We start from the raw sequence: 25065 nt of genomic DNA on the forward strand, positions 1-25065 counted from the left end.
ATCGCTTATTCCATTATACTGTACTTCACATCTGTGGGCCAGCTAAAGGGTATGTCTGTTACAGAAATATGCAAGACTGCTGCATAGACTTTGATTCACACTTCCTTGAAACACTGCCTTGATTGATGCTGCCTTTGGCTTTGTAGTCCTTCAGACAGCCTTAGACCAAGTTCCAAATAATCTAACTCCTTCAAAGAGTGTTGCTAGGGAGTCACCTCAAGTGGAGCACCCGTAGGGACCCTACTCAAAGAAAAAGAGGTTATTTAACTTGTATAGTATCTGAAGTTCTTCGAGATGTGTGTCCCTATGTGTGTTCCACTACCCACCTTTTTTCTCTTCTGCTTTGCATTTTCATCTTCAGGCTTTGTGGAGCACCCGTAGGGACCCTACTCAAAGAAAAAGAGGTTCTGAAGTTCTTCGAGATGTGTGTCCCTATGTGTGTTCCACTACCCACCTTTTTTCTCTTCTGCTTTGCATTTTCATCTTCAGGCTTTGTGGTGGAGAAAACAGAAGGCAGTTCACCTGCATGGTCCTGTATATCCTTGGTACAGGGCAGGAGGACGTGTAGGATTCATGCATGCGTCGAATACACACTTTTACTGAAAATCTCTGATTGAAGGCAAATGAAGTGCATGCATACCTCAAGTGACAAACTCATAAAGAGACACATATTAAAGAATTCCAGTTACTACACAAGGTAGAAACTTGTCCTTTTGGCAAAATTTCATTTAGTGGAAAATGTTCCAACCAGCTCTACCAAGGTTTATCAGTTTCTAATCACTTGTTAAAATGGTACTTTCTTGGGATGTGGAACTCTGCAGTTGAACTGCTCTAAGCCCTGTAGACAGTGCTCTGACCTCCCAACCTTCCCTAGTTGCTTTTGCATGTTCTCTCCTTCTCCCCTTGCTCCCAACAGTTCCACCTCCATGGATGTTATGGTTTATAATTTAATGTATTGAGACCATATGGTTGGAAAAGTAAGGAATGCTTGCTTTGCACAGGAGTTTCTAAAACCACATGAACTTTTACCTCTCAAAGCATACAAAAGTTACAGATCTTTAGATAAAACAACAAAAATGTATGCACTTACTCCAGTGAATTTATGTTCACTCTTTAGTGTGAGTCCTTAGGTCCAGTCTGAGTGTCAGATGAGTAGGTATCACTGCTTCTTGCAGTCCTTCTGTTGTCTGGTGGTGGTAATCTAGGGAGAGAAACTCAACAGATCCTGTCCTTAAGTAAGGCTTTTATCTTCTCGGTCATGTGACTAATTGACCAACTTCAGAGTCCCACACAGCTGTATGGCTTGGAAATCCCTACCCCTGAATCCCACTGGGAAAACTAATTTCCTTAAGCCTCAAAACTCCTTATAGTAAAACCATTATTTTAGGTTGAATTTCTTTGGGAAGCCCATCATCGTTGATGACTCTCTTGTCCCTGATACCTCTGGACAGTTACATACACACTCAAAATGAGAGTCACATTCTTTAAAACGATTGATATAATGTCATGTGAAGGTCACAATTGGATACAGACATAAATCAATTAATCACCGTGATTTCCCATTCCCAGACTCATTTTCTGTCTTCATGTCTAGCCATTCTTGCGGATGAGGGTGAAGCATCCTATTATGTTGACCCTTCTGCCATGACAATGGCACATTCTAGAGCCCTTCAATGCTGTGCTATTATTAATCAGTCAGTCACTCAGATGATACATGAGGCACTTTCCCTTTCCTGCTAGAGAATTTTTGCCCTGCAATGCTCCAGACTCTGCTGGACTATATTTAGAATGTGCATTTTGATTCCCAAGTATCAGTGCAATACAATATTGGGTTCACAACTCATTTTAAAAAATTATTTTTAGGCAAAAAAGGTATTCATATCTGACATCTGGATCAGCCAAGAGTGGCTATTTGAGAAGTGCTGATTATTTATTCCATCTCTTTAATTAGGGACAATGGCTGACAGCTGTTGTGTAAAAACATGACTGACTTTCAATAAGAAAACAGTTAAGGAAAGCTTGTTGTTTTCTAGTGAAGTTGTGTATTAGAAAATTTGTCATTGAACATTTATTTCTGTTGTCAATGGACTTAACAGACTTCCTTCCTTCCCTCCCTATCTCCCCCCCCTCTACAAGTGGAAAGTCATAATAGCAAAATATTTCTTCTAGGCCTTGCTGGAGATGGTGTTTGGTGCAAAGGTGGTTATAACAGGTGATGGCTTCATCCCTGGAGAAAGAAGTGTCATTATCATGAACCACCGGACACGAATGGACTGGATGTTCCTATGGAACTGCCTGCTGCGATACAGCTACCTCAGACTAGAAAAAATCTGCCTCAAGTCCAGTCTCAAAAGCGTTCCAGGATTTGGTAGGTAATCTCCAGTTTTAATGGATAAAAGAACCTTAGTAATAATATACAATATTTCACTTTTCTAATACCACTGTAGCCTCATCTTCAAGTTCTATTTCAATGTTAAGAGCATCATTTTCCCACCTTGTACAAATGCACTTGTCATCATCTTGTTTTATCAACTAACATATGATACCAAAAAGGTGTGTGTGTCTGTGTGCGTAGTTGTGTGTTTTTTGTTGTGTTGGGTTTTTAAAGTTTCCTCTAGATAGGTCAGAAATCAGTGTCCTTTCTAATAGTTGTAGTTTTAACTCGTGACAGAAATACACTGTATAGGATAGGAAATAGCTTAGTTTTGTCCTTTTGTTTGTCACTGTTACAGTGATGTAGGCCAGAAACTGGTCTGGACTGAAGATACTGAGCAGAGAAATGTATTTCAAATGAGCCAAAAAATTGTCATGCAAGCAGTTTCAGAATAAATATGCAGGTTTTCTGAAATAAATAAAATGTAAAAAAGATATGTTTATTTTTTAGATTTGTTTGACATCTCACACAAAATTATCCTGTACAGGAAATGTATCAGATTTCTGAAGTCGAAAGAGTAACCTAATTTGTGATTTGCTTTTGTCAGTCCATTTACCTGCACAGATAATTTTTGGCAGTGGTGTGTATAGTTCTGGTAATAGTGAGTCACCTGCTGAACAGTAGAAGGAACTCTCATATCGTGCCACACCAAAATTACTTTTTTTTTTAAAATCATGATTTAAATAAAATGATTGTGAGAGCGCAAGGGACATTTTCTACTAATTTATATGAATTCTATGGTGGAGTAAGTTTTGGACCTAAATAAAATATTTATCTTTTAAGTTACAAGAAATCGGGATATATTTGATACATTTTGTACTCATGTATTGCACTACAAAAGATTTTTGAATTTTTTTTCATAATTTGAACAATTATTTGGAAGTAACTTAGAATGGCCATACTTTTACCTTCAAATGACAGCTGCACTTGCTTATTTGCTGCTGTGATATTTACCTATGGAATTTTAGGACATAGTCCATGTGTACAATATGCATGTGGATCCACAGTAATCTCCCAGTTAAAAGAACTGTATATATTTTTATAACATTAGAATTCCCTAAGCATACATTTAAAGGACAAATCCTGAGGTTGGAGGTTATCCATGCCTTTCAGGTTGAGGCCCTAATATAAGAGTAATGTTTCTCAGCGAACCAAAAGCCTAAGAGGCTATTAGGAAATAGCATTCAAAGTAGTTTTCGGCTCTTTTCTGCAGTGTACAAAAACTCCACACATCTAAATGTTCTTCTTCGAGTGCTTGCTCATATCGATTCCATTCTAGGTGTGTGCATGCCTCTGTGCATGGTTACTGGAATTATTTTCCCTTTAACCACAGGACAAGCTCCAGCGCCCCCTAGAGTCCCGCCAGCCCTACGCCCCCTCAGTTCCTTCTTTCTGCCCATGACAGTTGCTGGAACTGTTCTGCTTGCTTTTGCAAGTGTTCCTTTCGTACCCTAGTGTTAGCTAGTTTGTTTATCGTTAATTGTTCTTTATTAGTTAAGTAGTTGTAAATAGTTGATAGTTAAGTTAGGAATAGTCCCTACTGGGGCCTTTGCCCGGGAGCAGGGCATGTCCCCATCTCCGGTTTCAAGCCCTGTGTCTCCTGCAGCAAGCCCTTCCCTCCTAGTGACCCCCACGACAGTTGTCTAAAGTGCCAGGGGGAAGCTCACAGGAAAGAGAAGGGCAAGATCTGTAAGGCTTTCAGGCCACAGACCCAAAAGAAGAGGGAAAATCTGCCTGAATGCCATGATGATGGAGGCAGCACTAAGACCAGCCTCCGAGCCGGCATGATCTACCTTGGTGCTGAACACTGTGTCAGGACAAAGTGCCCAGTTGGCACTGGCCCCGCCATGGCACTGGACCTCTTCCTCTTCCCCATCAAGAAGGAAACAGAGGAAGCAGTGTTCAGATAGAGATTGCTCCCCTACACTGAAAAAGTCCAGGGAAGCGTGGTCGAGTGTGGGACCCATACTGGAGCAACCGGCTGAGGGTCAGCAGGAGAGGGGATTGCCGCCGAGAAGTGCGACCCCGACAAGAGAGCCACCTCCGACTCCTGAATGCAGAAGGGGGCCTCTTCAGATTATGATGCCATTGATGCCAGAGGCATTCCAGGCGACGAGGAACCTGATGGCTCTGCCTTTGCCACCTTTTCCTAGGCCCCTGGTGCCATCAAAGGAGAAGGCTTCAATCTCCAGGAGGAAGTCCACGATGGGCCCCCCGCAATGGCTGCATTGCTCCCCTGAACAGAGGTGTCCATCCCTGAGGACCAGGTCACCGCATAGGGAGTCATTATCACGGCACCGGTCTCTGAGGGGGCATCCCAATCCCCATCTCTGGGGCATTCCTCAGCAGTGGAACACCACATCAGAGGTTGTCTCTGTCGTTGTCACAACACCGATCATGGTCTCCAGCACTGAGGGCCCTGTGTTTGGACGGATGGCGCCGATCCTGTTCGTCCTCGAGTAGGCATTCGCTGGATCGGAGTCGACGCTGTTCCTGCTCCCCAGTACCGAGGAGTTTGCCCCTACCAGCACAGTGCAGAACCCAGTCACTGGTGAGAGAACCATCGCCTAGAGGGGGCAAACGACACCGTAAATCTTCAGTCTCAAGGCACTGATCTTCGATGCGGCACTGGTCCCGCTCATCCTCTGGGCATGGATCTTCGACAACCCAGCGCCGGTCGGGCGAGATCACTGTCCTTGCACTCCCCAACACTGAGGTGGTACTCGGGTCGGAGTGCTGCTCCTCCATTCTGTTGTGCCACACTACAAAGGAGCAAGCTGCTGCCCTCCCCATGGTCGTCCAGCAGCGAGTCAGTTTCCTCCGGGGAGGACGGGCAGTCTGCCACTTGATCGGGGCAGTGCCATCCTCCAAAGACACCGGAGCAAGTTTCCTGCCCTGCAGTTCCTGGTTGGCCTCCGGGCCAGTGGCTGGCACAGTGGCCATATTGGGGACGCTGGGAATTTCAGTGGCCTCAGGCCCTTACTCATATAGGTCCCATGGGGTGCAGTCAGTGCCAGTGGTGCCCCAGAGGGGGCTCACAAGTCGGCGTCAGAGAAGGACTCAGACCCTTAAGAGGGGACATCGTCAGTAGCTCCCCATCAACAGGAGGGGATGCCGCCGTGTCCTGTGCCAGCTCAGTTCTTGTTGTCTTCCCCAGACGAAGCAGTCGCGTCGGGGCCATCTGTGCCCCTGGATGATTTTCGGGCCCACCAGGAGCTCCTTAAGAGGGTGGCCTCGAATTTGGGTTTGGAGGCAGAGGAGATCAAGGAGGTCTCGGACAACCTTTTTGATGTGCTGGCAGTGGCAGCGCAGGCTGGGGTCACCGTACCTGTACACGAAGGGGTGCTCAAAGTAGTGAAGACCCTATGGCAGACGCCATCATCCATGGCCCCAACATCTAAAAGGGCAGAGAAAAAGTGCTATGTTCCCACCAAGGGATTTGAATATTTGTTCACTCCCCCTCCCTGGATTCCCTGGTGGTGGTGGCCGCCAACGAGCATGATAGGCAGGGCCAGTCTAGCTCAACTCCCAAAAATAAGCACAACAAAAAACTGGACCTTTTTGGGCGGAAAATTTATTCAATAGCAAGCCTGCAGTTTTGTATTGCAAATCAGCAGGCGCTCCTGGGTAGATACAATTATAATCTTTGGGACTCCCTCAAGAGTTTCAGGGAGATCCTGCTCCAGGAGCAGGCACTGGACATTGCCACCATCCTTGAGGATGGTAGAACAGTGACTAGCCCTGCAGGTGGCTTCCGATGCGGCGGATTCAGCTGGGAGGGCCATGGCCTTGGTGAGCTGTATGCATTAGGGCTCTTGGCTGCAGTCTTCTGGACTGTCACAGGAGGTGCAGCAGTCCATTCAAGGCCTCCCCTTCCATGTGTCTACTCTCTTCTCCGACCAGACTGACACCAAATTACACGGTCTGAAGGATTCGAGGGCCATGCTTTGTTCCTTGAGCCTTTATACACCACAGGCCTTGAGGCGTCAGTTCTGCTCCTAGTAGCACTCGCAGAGATACCAACCTCCTCATTTTACCCCCTATAGAAGAAGGGACAGAGATAGGGGGTCTAGGAGGCGCCGGGTGACTGCAAGTTCCAGCCCAGCTCACCAGCCAGGGCCTTCCAAGCGCTCTAACAGTCAGCACCAATCCTTTTGAAGGTGTGCCCAAGGATGGCATTCCAATCTTGAGACAGAATCCTCCTTCCTGTCCATTCCTCAGTCATCTTGCTCCCTTCCTGTCTGAATGGGCCAAGATAACATCGGACCATTGGGTCCTTGGCATAATCTCGGCAGGATATGTCCTGCAGTTTTCTTCCCCCTCTCTTCAGAACCCTCCCTCCCCGTCCCTCTTCAGGGACCCCTCTCACAAGCAACTTCTCGTATGAGAGGTGGAGAATCTTCTCGGTCTAGGAACTATAGAGGAAGTTCTGGCAGACATGAAGGGGAAAGGATTTTACCCCCAGTACTTCCTCATTACCAAGGTGAAAGGGGATCTCGGCCCATTCTAGACCTGCATCGTCTCAACAAATATCTCAAGAGACTGAAGTTCCGCATGGTCTCCCTAGCCTCCATCATCCCTTCCTTGGATCCAGGAGATTGGTATGCCATCATCAATGCATACTTCCATATCATGATCTTTCCTGGTCACAAATGATTTTTCCACTCCATCATGGTCTGCTCCCACTACCAGTTTATGGCATTACCCTTTGGCCTCTTTTCTGCCCTGAGAGTGTTTACTAAGTGCATGACAATGGTGGCTGCGCACCTAAGATGTCAGGATGTGCAGATTTACTCGTACCTGGACGACTGGCTGATCAAGGGCGGGTCTCAGTCTCGGGTCCAAAACAGCCTAGGCGTCATATGTACCACATGTTGCTGTCTGGGGCTGTTAATAAGCCAATAGAAATCAACATGAACACCGGTGCAGCAGATAGAATTCATTGGAGCGGTTCTGGACTCCACGCAGGCCAGGGCGTTTCTGCCCCAGCCTCGTTTCGAAGGCATGTCAGCCATTACTACTCACCTTCATGAGTGCCCCATCACAACAGCCAATTCTTGTCTGCAGCTGCTGGGCCATGTGGCGGCTTGCATATACGTAGTACAGCTTCCACGCCTAGGGCTCAGGCTGTTCCAGTCATGGCTGGCCTTGGTGTATGCCCCGAGCAGGTACTCTCTGGACCGAGTGGTCATGGTTCCCCCCTGCATCCTGTCTTTTCTGGGACGGTGGCAGGACCCTCCCTCAGTGCTACAGATCATGCTGTTCGAGGAACTAACCCCCTCGATCACATTGGTGTCGGATGCTTCAGATTTGGGGTGAGGGGCCCATATCAGCTCCAGCCACAGTACTCAAGGGGTTTGGTTGCAGGAGGAGCGAGAGATGCACATAAAAGTAAGGGAGCTATGGGCGATTCGCCTGGCTTGCGGGGTGTTCCTCTCCTTCATCTCGGGCAAGGTAGTGTGGGTTCTGACAGACAACACCGCTGCCATGTACTATATCAACAGGAGAGGGGAGGCCTGCTCATCGGCCTTTTGCAAGGAGGCAGTATGTCTTTGTAACCTTGCAGTGAGCCACAATTTTCACCTCATAGCCTCTCACCTTCTGGACATCAAGAACAACGCAGCAGACCACCTCAGCAGGTCCTTCTTACCCTGCCAAGAGTGGTCACTCCACCCGAGGGTAGCTACTATGTTCTTCCAGAGGTGGGGTTCTTCCCAAGTGGATCTGTTTGCGTCCAGTCAGAATAAGAAATGTCTCCAGTTCTGTTCTCTCTGTGGCCTTGAAGAGGGGTCACTGTCCGATGCCTTTCTCTTACAGTGTACGGGGGTTCTGATGTACGCATTCCCACCCATTTCGCTGCTGCACACAGTCGTACTGAAAATCAAGAGGGATAGAGCGGATGTTATCCTGATCACGCCGGCATGGCCTTGCCAGCATTGGTTCAGCATGCTGCTGGATTTGTCAGTCACCTCCTCTCCCCCCCACTGGAGTTGCCCTGGTGGCACTATCTCCTCTCCCAGGACCAGGTCAATTGCTGCACCCAGATTTAGAGTCCCTACATCTGACTTCATGGCTGAATCCAGAGGAACAGGCCTGTTTGTCTCAGGTTCAGCAGATTCTGTTGGGCAGTAGGAAGCCTTCCACTCGTGCTGCATACCTAGCCGAGTGGAAATGGTTCACCTGCTGGGCAACGTCCATGAAATTCCGCCCGGGCACTCATTGATTCAGCCTATTCTAGATTACTTGTTGCACCTTAAACTTCAAGGCCTGTTATTGCCTCATTGAGGGTTCACCTAGCAGTCATCTCAGCCTTTCACTCTGGAAGGTATCCTTTCTTGTAGCAATTACCTCAGCAAGAAGAGTCTCTGAGATTAGGGCACTTATCAGAACTACCATACAAAACCTTCTATATAAGGACAAGGTCCAGTTATGGCCTCATCCTGCTTTCTTACCCAAAGTGGTGTCTCAATTTCATTGTAACCAGGATATATTTCTTCTAGTGTTCTTTCCCAAGCCTCATGGCTCGGAAAAAGAACAGAGATGGCACATGCTTGACGTTAGGCGGGTGTTAACTTACTACATTGGACACACTAAGTCGTTCCGGAAGACTACACAACTTTTTGTTGCAGTGTTGGATAGGATGAAAGGCTAACCTGTCTCCGCTCAGTGCATTTCCCCCTGGATAACTTCCTGCATTAAGTTTTGTTACGAGCAGGCAAAGGTGCCTCTACCGGGTGACATCACAGCCCACTCCACCAGAGTGAAAGCTTCCTTGGCGGCTTTTCTGGTTCAGGTACTGGTTCAGGACATCTGTAGGGCAGCCACTTGGTCATCGGTGCACACTGTCACATCCCATTATCCCATCGTCCAGCAAGCATGGGATGACGCCAGCTTCGACAGAGCAGTGCTGCAGGCAAGCTCATCTGTGAACTCCGGGCCCACCTCCAAAGTACTGCTTGTGAATCACTTAGAATGGAATTGACATGAGCAAGCACTTGAAAAAGAAAAGACGGTTACTTATCTTGTAACTGTTGTTCTTCGAGATGTGTTGTTCATGTCCTTTCCGTTACCTGCCCCTCGTCCCCGCTATCGGAGTAGATGGCAAGAAGGAACTGAGGAGATGTAGGGCCGGCAGTGCCTGATACACCGTGGCATATGCGTGGGACTCCAGGGGGCGTTGGAACCTGCCCTACGAGTACTGCTAAAAGGTAGAAAATTCCGGTAACCATGCATGGAGGCGTGCACACACCTAGAATGGAAAGGACACGAGAAACACATCTCGAAGAACAACAGTTACAAGGTAAGTAACCGTCTTTACTCTCCAAAATAAATAGCAGTCTCTTGTTCCGTTACAAGTTCAGAAACAGTAATTTATTTTTAAATAACCTGGAGCTAACAACATACTAATCAAAGCAGGAGATTTCAGTTAGGGTGCATCCTTACACCATTATTTTGATGATTTGACTTTAATATAACATTGTAGCAGGATAGAAGATTCAAAGACTGCATAGGAGTACAAGGCTCCCCTGCTGAGCCAGCCTAAGTTCAGATGCTTTAACACTGCAAAAAGATGTGGAATACTTACTGCTGACACGTGCAAGCAGCCACAGGTGGATTTTGTTAGTTCCAATGGTAATGTAAGGGGGCAGAGAGAACTAATGGCTAACATAGAGGAGGTTCTGCAGGGAAATGTGAGGAACAGCCAAGTTTGGGAAGAGCTTAATTTAAAGGGTACAATTCAAGTTTTAAGCCAAACTCCTGGAAGTGGGGAATTTTGGACAATTCAGGGTGTGTGCCTATGTGGAGAAGGGGTTGGTCTGTTCAAAGCAGGATAGGCACTGCACGTCTTTCCAAATAGCTTGTCAGAACTCTCCCTCATTCCTCCCCATTTTACAAATAACTAGTTACTTTGGCATATTTTCATTAATGGATGATGAAAGACATATAAAAAGGAAATTAATACAGCAAACCAATGTGTTTAATGAGTTACGGCTATAATAGGGGACACTCCATGCAACCAAAACCTTAAAAGTAAGGAAATAAGAAGTTAGGTCTCCAACACCCTTTGCAACCTTCACATTGCCTATACTTTGGAGGTTGGTAACACACTCAATAAGGCATTCACTTCCATCTCAAACCGATAAAGAGCGATATATACCCCCATCTTAATCAAGCTCTTGTTCTTAAAGCAAAACCGTAACTCTTTCTTCATACTCTATTATACCAAGAAATTGAACTGCATGAGCTATACATGAGCTGCAGAAGAGGAACTAATGTTCTTTGTGTACATCAATCTAGAAAAGATATACTTTGCCATACTGTGCACCGCTTCCATTCACCAGTGCCCTGTAAGAAGCACAGGTCCAACAGAGGACACTCGCCTACCGTGCGGCCTATCGGAAAGGACGTTGGAAAATCACAACCCCAGATGCACTCGGAGCAAGGGTCTCTGGGGCCGTCAACTGCAGCTCTGCAGAGGACACCTGCGACCTCGGTGAGCGTGGAATCCCCAGCAAAGGACAGCGAGGTGTAAGCGCTGGATCTCCCCTCCATGCCAGATACATTCGAGGCGGCACAGGACCTGATTGCCATGACAGCACAGAAGTCCCCCGTCTCGGGGGAGAGGGTGCTAGACCTAAGACCTCTGGCACCGCAGGTTGCAGCACCATCTATAGGCAAGCCCCCAATGATATGGCGCCGATCGCCCTCATCCAGGCACCGGTCACCTACGCCTTGGCACCAATCACCCTCTCCTCTGCACCGCTCACCTGTACCTCGGCACCCATCGCCCTGTCCTCAGTGCCAGTCACCTGTGCCTTAGCATCGATCGCCCTTTCCGAGATACTGGTCACCCGCGCATCGGCACTGATCACCCTCTCCTCGGCACCGGTCCCCGTGCCTCTGCAACATTCTATGATCACATCTAGCTTGGCACCACCTTGGTCTCCGCGATCAGAATCCAGATCATTGGACTTGGAGGCAGACTCTGGCACCTCGAAGTGGAGTAGGCGCAGTCGGGGAGGTGACTCTACAAAGAGGATAAAGGACAGGCACTCCCCGTGGACCTTGGCCTATGCAATGGCAGATGCCCCAGCAGTGGCCGTTCTGGACTCCGAGGGCGTACCACCAGGCACAACGGTTGCAGTCTAGAGGTCCCTATGTGGTTTCCTCAGAGAGGAAGAGAGCCAAGCATCTGGCATCCCGGAGCATAGAACTCTGCCACGCACCAAGGTCGGTGGGTGCAGGGAGATAGTGCTGTTGGTGGAAGCTGGTGTGGTGCACAGTGCCAAAGAGGAACCTGGCACCAAAGCAGACTCTGACACCAGTAGAGAGGTCCTGGACAGGTAGGACCTTAGTGGCCAGGACATCACTGAGATTGATGTTGGACCCAGGGCCTCGTCTTCCTCCCCGGATGAAGCGGAAGTGGGGACATCGACCACCATATCCCCATGGGCAACATGTACCACCAAGAACTTTTGAGAAGGGTGGCTCAAAACTTAGGCCTACAGGCAGAGGAGGTCCATGAGTTGGTGGACCCAATGGTGGACATTTTGACACCAGAGGGTCCTTCAAGTATGGCATTGCCTCTAATCAAAACAATCCAGTACACAACAAAGACACTGTGACACCCTCCCCATCCCGTCAACTGACATTATTCTGTCATGATGACCAGGCCTTAGATGTCTCTCCTATAGACAAATAGTTTTAACTTATAGTTTTGAGGAATTGTGACATGTTGTCTTCCAGCAATTAGATCAGGAGCTGCTACACTTAATTACTTTAGAATTATTTAAATTATGAGAGTTAGGGAGTGTAAGCTGAAAAATGTACTCTAGTATGAAGCACTGTCTTTGCAATGCATCTGTTTACAACAGAAGCAGATACAAACCAGATTGTTTTCCTGAAGAGAAACTTTCACACTACTCTAAAGTTGTGTGTGAGGCAGAGGAATTAGAACTTTTAAACAAAAAGCAGACGACTTTGCCTGTAACTTTTTGTATGCCTGTTTTGAAATATTGACGTAATGTTTGGAAAACATTTCTGTTTCCTTTGCTGGATCATCTGGTAAAGACATATTATCATAGAAGATTAGGGTTGGAAGGGGCCAGAAGGTCATCTAGTCCATCCCCTGATCAAAGTAGGACTAACACCAACTAAATCATCTCACCCAGGGCTTTTGTCAAGCCGCACCTTAAAAACCTCTAAGGATGGAGATTCCATCACCTCCCTACGTAACCCATTCCAGTGCTTCACCACCCTCTTAGTTAAAAAGTTTTTCCTAATATCCAACCTAGACCTCCCTCCATAGCAACTTGAGACCATTGCTCCTCGTTCTGTAATCTGCCACCACTGAGAACAGCCTAGCTCCATCCTTCCTGGAACCCCCTTTCAGGTAGTTAAAGGCTGCTATCAAATCCCCTCTCATTCTTCTCTTCTGCAGAGCAAGCAAGCCTAGTTCCCTCAGCCTCGTCTCATAAGTCATGTGCTCCAGCCCCCCTAATCATTTTTCTTGCCCTCTGCTGCACTCTCTCCAATTTGTCCACATCCTTTCTGTAGTGGGGGGCCCAAAACTGGACACACTACTCCAAATGAGGCCTCATCAGTGCCAAATAGAGGGGAATAATCACTTCCCTTGGTCTGCTGGCAATGCTACATCTAGCCAGCTTTCCTCCATCTTATAGTCCATTTATCCAACCCATACTACTTTAACTTGCTGATACTGTTGCAGAATACTGTTGGAGACCGTATCAAAAGCTTTGCTGAAGTCAAGGTATATCACGTCCACTACTTTCCCCACATCCACAGAGTCAGTCATCTCTTCATAGAAGGCAATCAGGTTGGTCAGGTTGAATCCATGCTGACTGTTCCTGATCACCTTCCTCTCTTCCAAGTGCCTCAAAATGGATTCCTTGAGGACCTGCTCCATGATTTTGCCAGGAACTGAGGTGAGGCTGACCGGTCTGTAGTTCCATGATCCTCCTCCTTCCCTTTTTTGAAGATACACACTATATTTGCCTTTTTCCAATCGTCCGGGACCTCCCACATTTGCCACGAGTTTTCAAAGATAATGACCAATAGCTCTGCAGTCACATCAGCCAACTCCCTCAGCACCCTCGGATTTATTGCATCCCGGTCCCATGGACTTGTGCATGTCCAGCCTTTCTAAATAGTTTTGAAGCTGTTCTTTCAGCATTGAGAGCTACTCACTTCCTCCCCATTCTGTGCTGCCCAGTGCAGTAGTCTGGTAGCAGACCTTGTCTGTGAAGACAGAGGCAAAAAATGCATTGAGTGTTTCAGCTTTTTCCACATCATCTGTCACTAGTACCCCATTCTGTTAGGAGCCCACATAACTAGGGGATTTTAAATATATACCACAGAAAGTCTGCACAAACCGCACTGAAGAATAAATACTTCTGAAATGTCTTCCATACAAAGATCTCTACGCATTTTAGAAACATTAAGGACTCAAGTCTTCCAACAGTCCGATGTGATAGACATGTATTTATACACACACGCACACCATTTTACAGATGGATAAACTGGTGTGTGTGGAAGTTAAATGATTTTCCCAAGATAACACAGCAAATCTATCAGAGCTAGGACTAGAATTTTTCCGGACTCCCTTCCTTTCTTTTAGCACTTGACTATGCTTCCACTTCGTTGACCAACCTTTGGCCCAGTTACATCCAAGTATGGTGGTTCTGTAGTGGCCTGAACATGATGGTCTTGCAGAATGGAAACAGACGGAATCAATGCCTGCTCTGTGGGACCAAGGTGCAGAGTCACAGGGCATAGATTGCTTATTGTATAAAATGCAACTGTCAAGATAATACTGTCAACGTAATTTTAAAAATATATACTGGAAACAAGGGGTAAAAATAGCATTTTATGTATGACTCTGGTGAAAAGACTAAGGTAATGGGGTAGCAAGATGGTGCTCTACCACTAGACACCTAGAAGTGATACGAGCACTCTTGACTTATGCATTTTCTCTCTCAGCTAATTGCCGAGTTATAATTTATTAAAGGAATGGACCAAGTCAAATGAGAACTGTTCAATTTATTATATACCTATTAACTGTACATTAGAGATAAACTTGGTAAAATTATTTACCATAAGCTGATACTCTGTATTACAAAGATTGGAACAAGAAGCATTTCTTAATTAATGACTTACATGCATTAAAAAAGAAAAATAATTTAAGAATTGAAATGTTTGTGATTTGATTATTGAATTTAGAGCTGACACTAACTAGAAGAAACAGCTAAATGTCTGCATTGAAGTGGCTTTTCAAACCTATTTTTAACATTCTTGTACTGATAAAAACTTGAAGTAAATACAGAGCGACCTCTGTCTTCCTGTCTCAAAAACCACTCAATAACATTTTTTCACTATAACATTCTTCTGTTTGGCAGAGCTTGTTCTTTAAAAATGGCAAGTATAAAAGCTGCTTTTATTTTTAAATGAAAGAGATCCATAGTTGTTCAACATTTGTCTTGTAACTATTGGTGCAATGAAACAAATTACATATATAACTATTAATGAACCACTGTTATGATCAATATTTTTATGCACAGAAATCAGGCACTTGCAAGTGATTCCTACCAGTCTTTGTACATACGTGGTGGTATTACATCAAAGGCACCAACTAGCCATTGGGCTAGTCCTGTACAAACTTATAGTTACTTCTGTAAAGCGCTTCTGATTTGAAACAAGAATCAACAAGTGTGTGTGACAAATAATAGAAGGGAAAGAAAGAGAGAAGATGACTGACAGTGATAAGATCCCACAGTTACATAAGTTAGTTCTTTGCATAACTTCATATTTCAGAATCACTTATTTAAGGGGGAAACATTTTTGAATTGAGTATCAGCTGCCCCACAACTGAGTGCTTCTTGGTTTTCTGGGTTTCATATAGACCTCATGGAAGACATATCTTTTGAGGGATTTGAAAGCAAAGAGAATAGTGGCTTTATAGATTCATTCTGCGAAGACTTTCCATGCGTAAGGGATAGCTTGGAAGAAAGTATGGAGACATTTGAGAGACAATTGGTCAGCTAGTTCAAGACTGGCATCATTGAATGGAGGATGAAGGTGTGAAGTATGATAAGAAAAAAGCAAATAGTTAGAATGAGGCAGAGTTGAGTAGAAGCTTGAATGTGAGGATTAACTTGTATGTTGCTTTAAAAACGTATGGAGAAGAGAAATGACAGGATTTGAGCACAACTTGGATCTGTGGCTTGCTGGAGAAAGTGGAATCAGATGATTCCCTGGCTATGGATCTGAATGTTAATGTTAACAGTGCCAGAGAATAGGCAGAATAGAGAGGATTTAGGAAGATATGTGCTATTTTATATAGCACATTTAAAAATGTAAGGTTGTGTATCATGTTATAGTTGTAGTTCCTGTAGGAAAACACAACTTTTAATTTCCTGCCATGTTTTCTGGTTAAATATCAACAATAAATGTTGCAATAGACTTTGGCATTTAAAAAAAAATTTAAATCTGTTTTTGAGACCCTTTCTTAAAAATGTTCAGTCAACTTTAAAAAATGACTGGCTGATTTTTACCAAACTTCTCCCCTCTTTGTGCCCCATTCTCTCCTCTCACCTCCTCCCCTCAAAAAAAAAAAAATGTTTGGACTTAGAACAAGCATGAGAAATTTCATCCTGAAGTATGTTTTGTCCCTGTCCCCCTTCCTCCTTGAAAATTATGTTTTGGGGAGGAAAGGCACTTTGAAATTAAAATGTTTCCTCAGCCGTAACTATAGAATTGTTAATGTAATGTTGTGTAACTACTGGAGAGTTATGTAAGCTTAAGTTGTTTTATTTCCCTCCACCCCCACACAGGTCCCCAGAGCAAAAGTACACTTCCTATATACAGTATATTTCTCCAATTCTGTAGTAGCATTTCCTGTCCCTTGCATGTGTGATCATGTGTCAGACTACATTATGCAGTCAAGCCACAATAAAACCAAGATAGGTGTGAAACATATACTATGAGTATATGCATGCTACTTAGCGTAGCAAAAAACAAAGGTTAAATGTCTTTAATTAAAATTACCCTGGATTTGAAACCAGTATCTATCTTTTGAGCCACAAAAAGCTGATTAAAAAGGGCACTGTGGCCAGCTGCTGCATGTTTCTACGATGCTAACCAGATAGCAAGCTTGAAGGAGGGTTATATAATCTATGTTGGTGAATGCTTTTGAGTACATTTGTGAGTTGGCATTAGTTATCAGAAATGTCAGGTATTACAGGCATAGTATTTGTTTTGGTGAAGAAATGGAATTTCATTGGTTTGAACTAACTTCCCTTTTTGTCTCTGTTCCATATTTTTCCAATTATCTTTCTTGTGAACTTAAAAACCAAAAGGCAAGCTTTTGCTTTTCCAGTAATATAAATATTGACTTTTCAGACTAGCAAAATTCCTGTTGTCCAGAAGCCCCAGACAACCAAAAACAGTACCAACAACTAAAATGTATTTACTGCCTATTAGACAATATGTTGAACTAAGCTTTACAAGTGACTGAACAGAATGTCTCATCTCAGACTTCAAATGAAAAGGTTCTTCCGACTTGTTTATTTTTAAATACCACTTATCATTTTGCACATTATTGAATTCCTCCTATAGGTCTGCCCATCCAGTTTCACCCCATACTACACCTTGTGTGTTTTGCCTATTATATATGTGTTCTCCCTCTGGTGCAATATGGACACACTTGCCTTCACATGACACAGACAAGAAAACCAAGTTGGCAAATTTTCACCTTGCTTATTTTTAGAGTGGGTTTTCTGTCTCTTTTGTAGACTGTACTTTTAAACTGCAGGCAAAGATCTAAAACCCTCCCAGATCTGCAGAACATTTTGAGTTTCAGGCACAGCTAGTAACATCCACATAACTTCCAGGGCCCAAGCTGCCTGGAGGAATTGGTGGGGAAGGTGTAATGGCAATTTTTCTCCTTTCTCCCTCCAGCAGTTAGTGGGACTAGAGCTAAATCTCTGCTAGTAAGTTGCTGAGTCGAGTAAGTATCAGTGAGTCTCCGAAGAGGGCTCTTTCTTTGCCTCTAGTTTCCCTCAGACTCAGTAGCTGTGAGAAATCTTGGTCTGAATAACTCAGACCTGACAAGCTAGTTTCAAGACTCATGGTACCACCCAATATAACAGTTTAATAAACTGAAGTTTTTGTATCAGTTGATGCAGTGGTGGCAGTTGCTGAACATTAAATGTATGAAGTGTGTTGGCTGGAATAATTAGGTAAGAGTGAAAACCACAAGAAGCAAAATAGCAACATTTTTCTTTCATTAAGGTGCCTCTTTCCATTTTGTCCCACCAAGCCTATTACTGCCTCAAAGGGCATATATTCCCAGTTTTGCATATGTTGGGTTTGTTTGTGTGCTGTTGGTTTTTAGAACTTGGGAGCAATTTGAAACTCCCACTTTCTTAGTAGGGTTGACCTATAAATGGCCAGATACAACTTGCAACGTCTTATCTTGTAATACTCTTCCTCCTTTTCATTTGTTGTCACTTTGTGTCAAAATCAAATCACACAGTTGATGTTAGTCACTATGTTGGTCAGTGACAGAAAAGTGTAATAATGCAAATAATATTGGGCAGCATTTTGTGGAGCAATATCAATTAGTTTTTCCCTCTTCTGCACATTGAATGTCCAGTTTTGGTATCAGTTTATTTGATGTATAATATCATATACCAGAAGTGTGAAAAATCCCCTGAGACATGTAATTAAACTGACTTAAGTCCCTGTATACACAGTGCTTGGCTGATGGAAAAATTCTTCCGTCGACCTATTTACCACTTCTTGGCGAAATGGATTACCTATGCCAATGGGAGAACCTCTCCTGTCGGCATAGGTAGTGTCTAATCTACACTGAAGCACTATAGTGATGCAGCTGCAACACTGCTGCTGTAGCTCTGTATTGTAGACATTTACTACAGCAACAGAACGGGTTCTTCTGTCACTATAGTAAATTCACCTCTCTGTAAGGTGGTGACTAATTCTTCTGTTGAACTTGTGGTGGCTACACAAGGGCTTGGGTCGGCTTAATTACATCTCCCAGGCATGTGAATTTTTCATACCTCTGAGCAACTTAGTTAGGCCAATTTATATTTTTGGTGTAGACCAACCCATAATCTTAATGTGGGTGACAAAAGGGGAATGGCATATGTAGGAACCCACTTCAAAACTGTAAAGGAGGGGGATGTATTTTTGAATTTGTGCTTGAGAAGTGCTGGGAAACATCTGAAATATTTGCACATACTAGCAGATATTATTCCTTTTACAGCTGTAAACAAACGCCATTTAAGTGACTTGCCTAAAATCACAGAGAGAATGGTGGAGCTGGGCATGTAATCCAGGAGGCTGATTCCTAGTTCAATTGTCTAAACCAGTGGTTCTCAACCTTTCCAGACAACTGTACCCCTTTCAGGAGTTTGATTTATCTAGTGTACCCCAAGTTTCACGTCACTTAAAAACTACTTGCTTGCAAAATCAGACGTAAAAATACAAAAGTGTCACAGCGCACTATTACTGAAAAATTGCTTACCTTCTCATTTTGTCTATATGAAATTTTAGTTTGTACTGACTTCACTATCCTGTCAAGTATGGACCCTTTGTGGCATGTGCAATATGATGCTGTTACAAAAAAGATGGCATTTCTTATGAAATGCCATATATTTGCATGCACAATTTTTCTTCAGTACTTGGGAATTAAAAGTTTAACTTCATGGATACAAGCAAATGAAAAACATGCAATGAAATGTTACTAAATATATGTATATTGTTAAACTTACTCTAGGTTGGGCAATGCAGGTAGCTGCCTTTATTTTCATTCAGAGGAAATGGGAAGCTGACAAGTATCACTTTGAAGAGATGCTGGATTATTTCTGTGATATTCATGAACCACTGCAACTCCTCATCTTTCCCGAAGGAACTGATCTCACAGGTAAATTAATTTTTGTTTCCTCTTGAATGTAATTAGATAGAAATTCTTGTGTATTAAGGAAATAGTTTCAAAATGTAAAAAAGTAGCATGTGACTATTTATTCTCATGAACATTACGTGTTAATAGATAATCTAGTATACCACTATGTTTTAAATTAATATTATATATTACTTAATTTGGGGTTTAACCAATCTTTCTGTATTAAACATTCCTACTTCAGATGAGTTTGGTAAACTCCTGTTAAAATTTTCAGTGCCATTTGGATGTAGGATACTTCAAACAGGAGAGCGTGTTTTTTAAAGTCTGACAAGATTGTGAGGCCTTGAGTAAGTCACTTAGCCTATCTGTTCTTGAGTTTTCTCCACTGATGGGGTTAATAATTCTTATCTCCTTCGTAAAATGCTTTCAGACCTAAGGAGGAAAAAGTGCTAGATAAGTGCTTATTACATTACTTTTCTCTGTCTAGTGCTACAGGAAAAAACTGCATCAGAATATCGGATGTAGTTGTTCTTCTATGAGTGCTTGCTTATGGCCATTCCATGCTAGGTATGTGTGTGCTGTCCTGCACAGTTGCCAGAGATTTTTCCCTCAGTGGTATCCATTGGGCCGGCTCTGGCGCCCTCTAGAGTCACATACATATGTGCCAGTATAAGGGGCACTGCTAGCCCTGCGCCCTCAGTTCCTTCTTAGTGCCCAGGATGATTGCTGTAACGACCCTTCTTGCTGTGGCAAGGCTTCTTTCCCAGTGGTTTTGACTCTTTACTCATATTGTGTAGTTTTTGCACTCAGTGTATATAGTTCTTAGCTAGTGTTATTGCATATAGTAGTGTGAATAGTCGTCCTCGTTGTTAAGGGAATAGTTGTCCTCATCGCTGGGCGTGCCCCGGTCCCCAGACTTCAAGCCATGTGCCTTTGGTGACAAACCAGTGCCAGTGAGTGACCCGCACTCTAGCTGTTTAAAGTGTTTGGGGGAAACTCACATTAAAGACAAGTGCCATATATGCAGGGACTTCAAACCTCGCACTAAGAAGGACAGGGACATTCAGCTGAAGTCTTCTCATGGTGGCAGCCCTCAGACCAGTCTCAGAGCCTAGCCTATTCAAATCAGCACCAAGCACTTCAACATCCATGCAGTGTGCTCCTTCGGCATCGAGCTCTTCCCAGCATCATTCACCATCTCCAGTGCTGAGGAAGAAGCACAAAAAGCAGCACACTGAGAGAGGGCACTCACCAGTGCAGACGAGGGACAAGCAGGTAGAAGCTAGTATAGTGAGACCCGTGCTGGGCCACTCTTCTGCCCCCGAGCCAGCAATGGCACCATTGACTCCGCTAGGGTGTTGAATCCAGTGCAGGACATGCTGCCGACTCCTGGAAGCGGCTGCAGTATCAGTGGTCTGATGGTCTCCTTGACCTCAGAGGCCTTCCAAGTGGCAAAAGACATCTTCATTCTTCTGGTTCTGCTGATGCTTGAGGGGGCAGCCACCAGCCCAGGCAATGGAAGCCAGAAGGGAACAGGGAGCATCGAGCTCCTTCCTGGCACCGCCACCCATGGCTCCCTCTTGGGTCAAACCAGCCATGGTCCCAGCGCAGCAGTCACCAACTTGTCATCAGCTCCCAGACCCCTGGCACCATGTGGACAATTCAACCATGGTTCCAGAGGGAAAACTCCTCCTCAGAATCCAAGGGAGAAATTGTTGCTTTGCCCAGGGCACACCAATGCTATCCAGCCTACATGCCACCGGACTTCAGCCCTGGCCCTGCTCCCGGCACCTGGCAAGCGGGCCACTGGTCAATTCAGTGGCCATACTGGAACCCCTGAGGGTTTCCCTTGGTATTGGGCCCCTCCTCCCACCTCTCCTCGGTGGCTTTGGTGAGGCAGGCCCCCCTCCCCTCCGGTACCAATCCCAGAACCAACGCCCAGGAAATGGCTCCGGTGGAGCTGGAGGAAGAGGAAGGAGCCCCTCTTTTGGAGCAAGCCTCCTCCACATCATCCCCAGATGAAGCCGTTGCAGGTCTCAGTAACCTGCTCCGGCAAACCTGGGGCTAGAAATTGAGCAGCTCAAGGGATCTAATTCAGCAGCTCCCTCCAAAGTGGCCTTGCCCTTCAGTGAGGCAGTAATAGGACAAGTCAAGGCCCTATGGCAAATGCCTTCTTCTCAAAGAGGGCAGAGAAAAAGTACTCTGTACCAGCGAGCGGGTTTGAATACCTGTACTCTCAAACCCCTGTGGAGTCACTGGTGGTTGCTGCAGCAAATGAGCGAGATAGACAGGGTCAATCGAGCACTACCCTGAAGAGTAAGAACAGAAAGAGACTAGATCTTTTCAGGAGGAAAATGTATTCGACGGGTAATGCTCCAACCAGCAAGCATTGCTCAGGAGATACAATTTTAATCTTTGGGACTGCTTGTCTAGGTGTAAAGATTCTCTGCCACAAAAAGTGAGACAGGAGTTCATGGCACTCCTCGATGAGGGTAAGAATGTGACCAGGAAGTGTGTACTTCCTATATGCTGCCTATAGGAAGTGTACTTTTGCTTTGGGGACCTGGAGTGGGGATAAAGCAATTTAAGCGTACATAATGGTCCAGTAGTCACACAACATTACATTAACAATTCTCTTTTTTTATCTTTAGCCAACACCAAAGCTCGCAGTAATGAATTTGCTGAAAAGAATGGACTTCAGAAATACAAATATGTCTTGCATCCACGAACTACTGGTTTCACTTTTGTAGTAGAACGTCTAAGAGAAGGTAACATCTCTTCGGATACGTATTTACTTTTCTCATAATCTCGGGAAAGCAAGATAATTGACTTTAATAAACTAGCTACTCCAAAACAGTATTAGAAATGCAATAGATACCCAATATAAGATGACAACTTTCTTGTTTTCTGCCATGATTATGGTGTTTGCAGTGTGATGAGATTAGAGGCAATCTTGTGTTTATAAGATATTAATGTAATTTAGAACATTCACAGTGAGACAAGAAACCACTCCCTTGCACCATAGTTTTTAATACTGTAGATTGGTTAGTGATCCAGTGCAGGAAAATAACTCTGGATATCCCTAAGTAAGGCTAGCCTTAATGTTTGTACCTATCCTTAACCCTGGGGGTGGATTATGAATAATAATATTTATTTGCATTGCAGTAGCACCTTGGGGCCCTAGTCAGTGATCACAGCTCCACAGTACAAACACATAACAAGACTGTTTCTTGTTCAAAGGCCTTCTAATCTAACTATGAAATGAGATGCCAGGTGACTACTATAAATAATCAAGGGGAGCAGAAAACAAAAGACCACTATGAGCAACATAAGCAGTGGATCAGAGCACACTATTGTTGAAATTTTAGTAGGCATCTTAGGTTTTTGCATACTTTGCATGTGCTTCGTCTAACTTGTAGTAGTATGTAGTTTACTGTTACATACACTATTTAAAGGTTTGATTTGCTTAAAACGTCCCACAATTATGTCTTTCTTTACTGTATTAATACTATTACCTTTGGATTCTTTTTAAAGCAATATTTTGAACTTGAAATCTAGTCAATTAAAAATTTAAAATAATTTCAGATTCTATACTTTGCTCTGTAGTCACCTTGCCAATCCTTGTGGTTTCAAGTTATTTTCCTATCTTAAAAAATTGTTTTTCTTTCATGTTGCTGTGTAAAAGATGTGCACAATCAGGGCAACTGATTATAAAGGAAAAACACTGAAAATGATGTTATACAAAGTTCTATCAGATGTACAACATGGGAGAAGAACTTGAAAAAACTAGTTTTTCTTTGATGTTTCAGATACTGTCATTTTAAGCGTTACTTATGTTCAAACAAATGAAATGTGAAGTTGAAATATCACTCCAAGCTGGCTATTAATATTACACTCTCATGTATCTGTAAGTACATCTACAGTGCAGCTGGGAGGTGTAATTCCCAGCCCAGTTAGATGTACATGTGTTAGCTCTGAGCTAGCATGCTAAATAAATAGCAGTGTGGTTATGGCAGCATTGGGGATGGCTATGGGTATCCGCCGGAGTGCAATCCCTTCTGAGATCCTAGGTATGTACTTAGATGGCTAGCCCAAGCTGCTGCCCTTGCTGCTGTGTCATACTGCTATTTTTAGCACACTGGCTAGGTCTGAGCTAGTGCATGTATGTCTATCCAAGCTGAGAATTATACCTCCGAGCTGAAGGGTAGATGCACCGTGGGTGGGGGTTAAGGGAGCTGCTCAGCCATTAGGTAGTCTAACCTAATATTTCCAGTTATAAAATACTTATTTTCAGTTGCGTAGAATGGTGAGGAAAATTTAGACCACCTAACATTAAGGTGCTAGCCCTTTCTTACCTGTTTCCACACAATTGTAATGTATAGTAGTTATAATAACCCCAGAAATAGATTTGCATCTTCATTATTTCTGGTGATTGCGAACTGAAGGATGATGTGCGATTTTAAATTGGGGAGGTGGTGATGGAGACTTAAACATCATGTTTGTCTTTGAAAATAGTCTTGTGCCTGGATAACTACTTTAATGCCCCATGGTTTTCCTGTGAATAGATTTTGGCTCATGGCAGTTTTCCATTCCTCAGGCTGAAATGCTTTCACTTCAGGCATAAGTATATTATTTAGCTTCAGAATAGGTCAGTGAAGAGGGGGAGAAATGTCATGAAGTTTAATTGCTTTTTTAACTTTGAAAAAATTAATTTAATTTGGCAAGGACCCTGATTAATATGCTTTGCAAACTGTATTATGAATGAATTATTTGTTATGTTATAGAAATAGCTGTTTGTGACTTGCGTACTTGGAGAAGAAGCTGAAATAATAACCCTCAGGAAAATGTTGCTCACATCCTTTTGTATGAGTTTGGGTCTTAATGTGAGGTTTTTCTGAATTGTAATATGAGACAACTTACTGATGCTAATTAATAGCATTTTATGTGCTGAAGGTGGCTGCACCCCCAAAATAATGTGAATGCACTTTTTCCAGCATGGTCCTAACTTTCAAACTCTCCTGGTTTCCCCATATCTCTCCTATGTAGCCGTGACTTAGCTCTGCTTTATCTTATGTGCTCCCCATGGGAAACTGTTGCTAGTGTGGTTTCTGACTCCTTGCTTGGATTATGGGGAACCAAGCGAATCCAACACAACATTCCTTAGCTGCACCAACAGTAGGCTGCCAAGTGAGATTGTTCCAGCAGGGCAGCGTCCCCTCTGATCCTGAATGTGTCACCTTTGTTACATATCCCAATTCTTTTGTAGTTACAGGAAGTGACCTTGAACTCACACTCAGATCCAGACCCTCATATAACCTGAAGATTGCAGATAATTAACGTTTGGTTTTTGTCCTGATCAAATTCCAAGAGGAGGGAGACATCTTGGTTATACTACTGTTTATATTACTATTTTCCTCAAGTAGTAGTAATTCCATTCCTGTAAATTTAAGTATACCCTAGAGTAAATATAGACAATTAGTGTGCATTAGTGCATAATTAATGGTATATCCAATAAAGTGGTGACAGCAATTACTGTTGCTTTTGAAGCATAAGGAAGACTTAAATTTGATTCTGAATTGATTCTTAGAGAAGTGTTTTCAGTTTTCTGCTGCTACTCAATAGTAATTATAAGCAGAATGATATAGTACAACTTTAGTCACTCTTTTTCTGTGCATCTTAAGAGAAGATG

General features: G+C 43.9%; 1 protein-coding gene across 1 annotated transcript in view; it reads left to right on the forward strand.

The window, feature by feature from the left end:
• LCLAT1 (lysocardiolipin acyltransferase 1) overlaps positions 1 to 25065 on the forward strand; it is a 101382-nt gene that overhangs the window by 9748 nt on the left and 66569 nt on the right. The window contains exons 2-4 of the mRNA XM_067564814.1: positions 2170 to 2368; positions 19251 to 19397; positions 22028 to 22144. Of these exons, the coding sequence (XP_067420915.1) occupies positions 2170 to 2368; positions 19251 to 19397; positions 22028 to 22144 (463 nt within the window). The remainder of the gene's footprint in view (positions 1 to 2169; positions 2369 to 19250; positions 19398 to 22027; positions 22145 to 25065) is intronic.

This window comes from Emydura macquarii, unplaced genomic scaffold (assembly GCF_026122565.2).
Source record: "Emydura macquarii macquarii isolate MOO-44397 ecotype Brisbane River unplaced genomic scaffold, CSIRO-AGI_Emac_v2 contig_2676, whole genome shotgun sequence".
Taxonomy (NCBI): domain Eukaryota; kingdom Metazoa; phylum Chordata; order Testudines; family Chelidae; genus Emydura; species Emydura macquarii.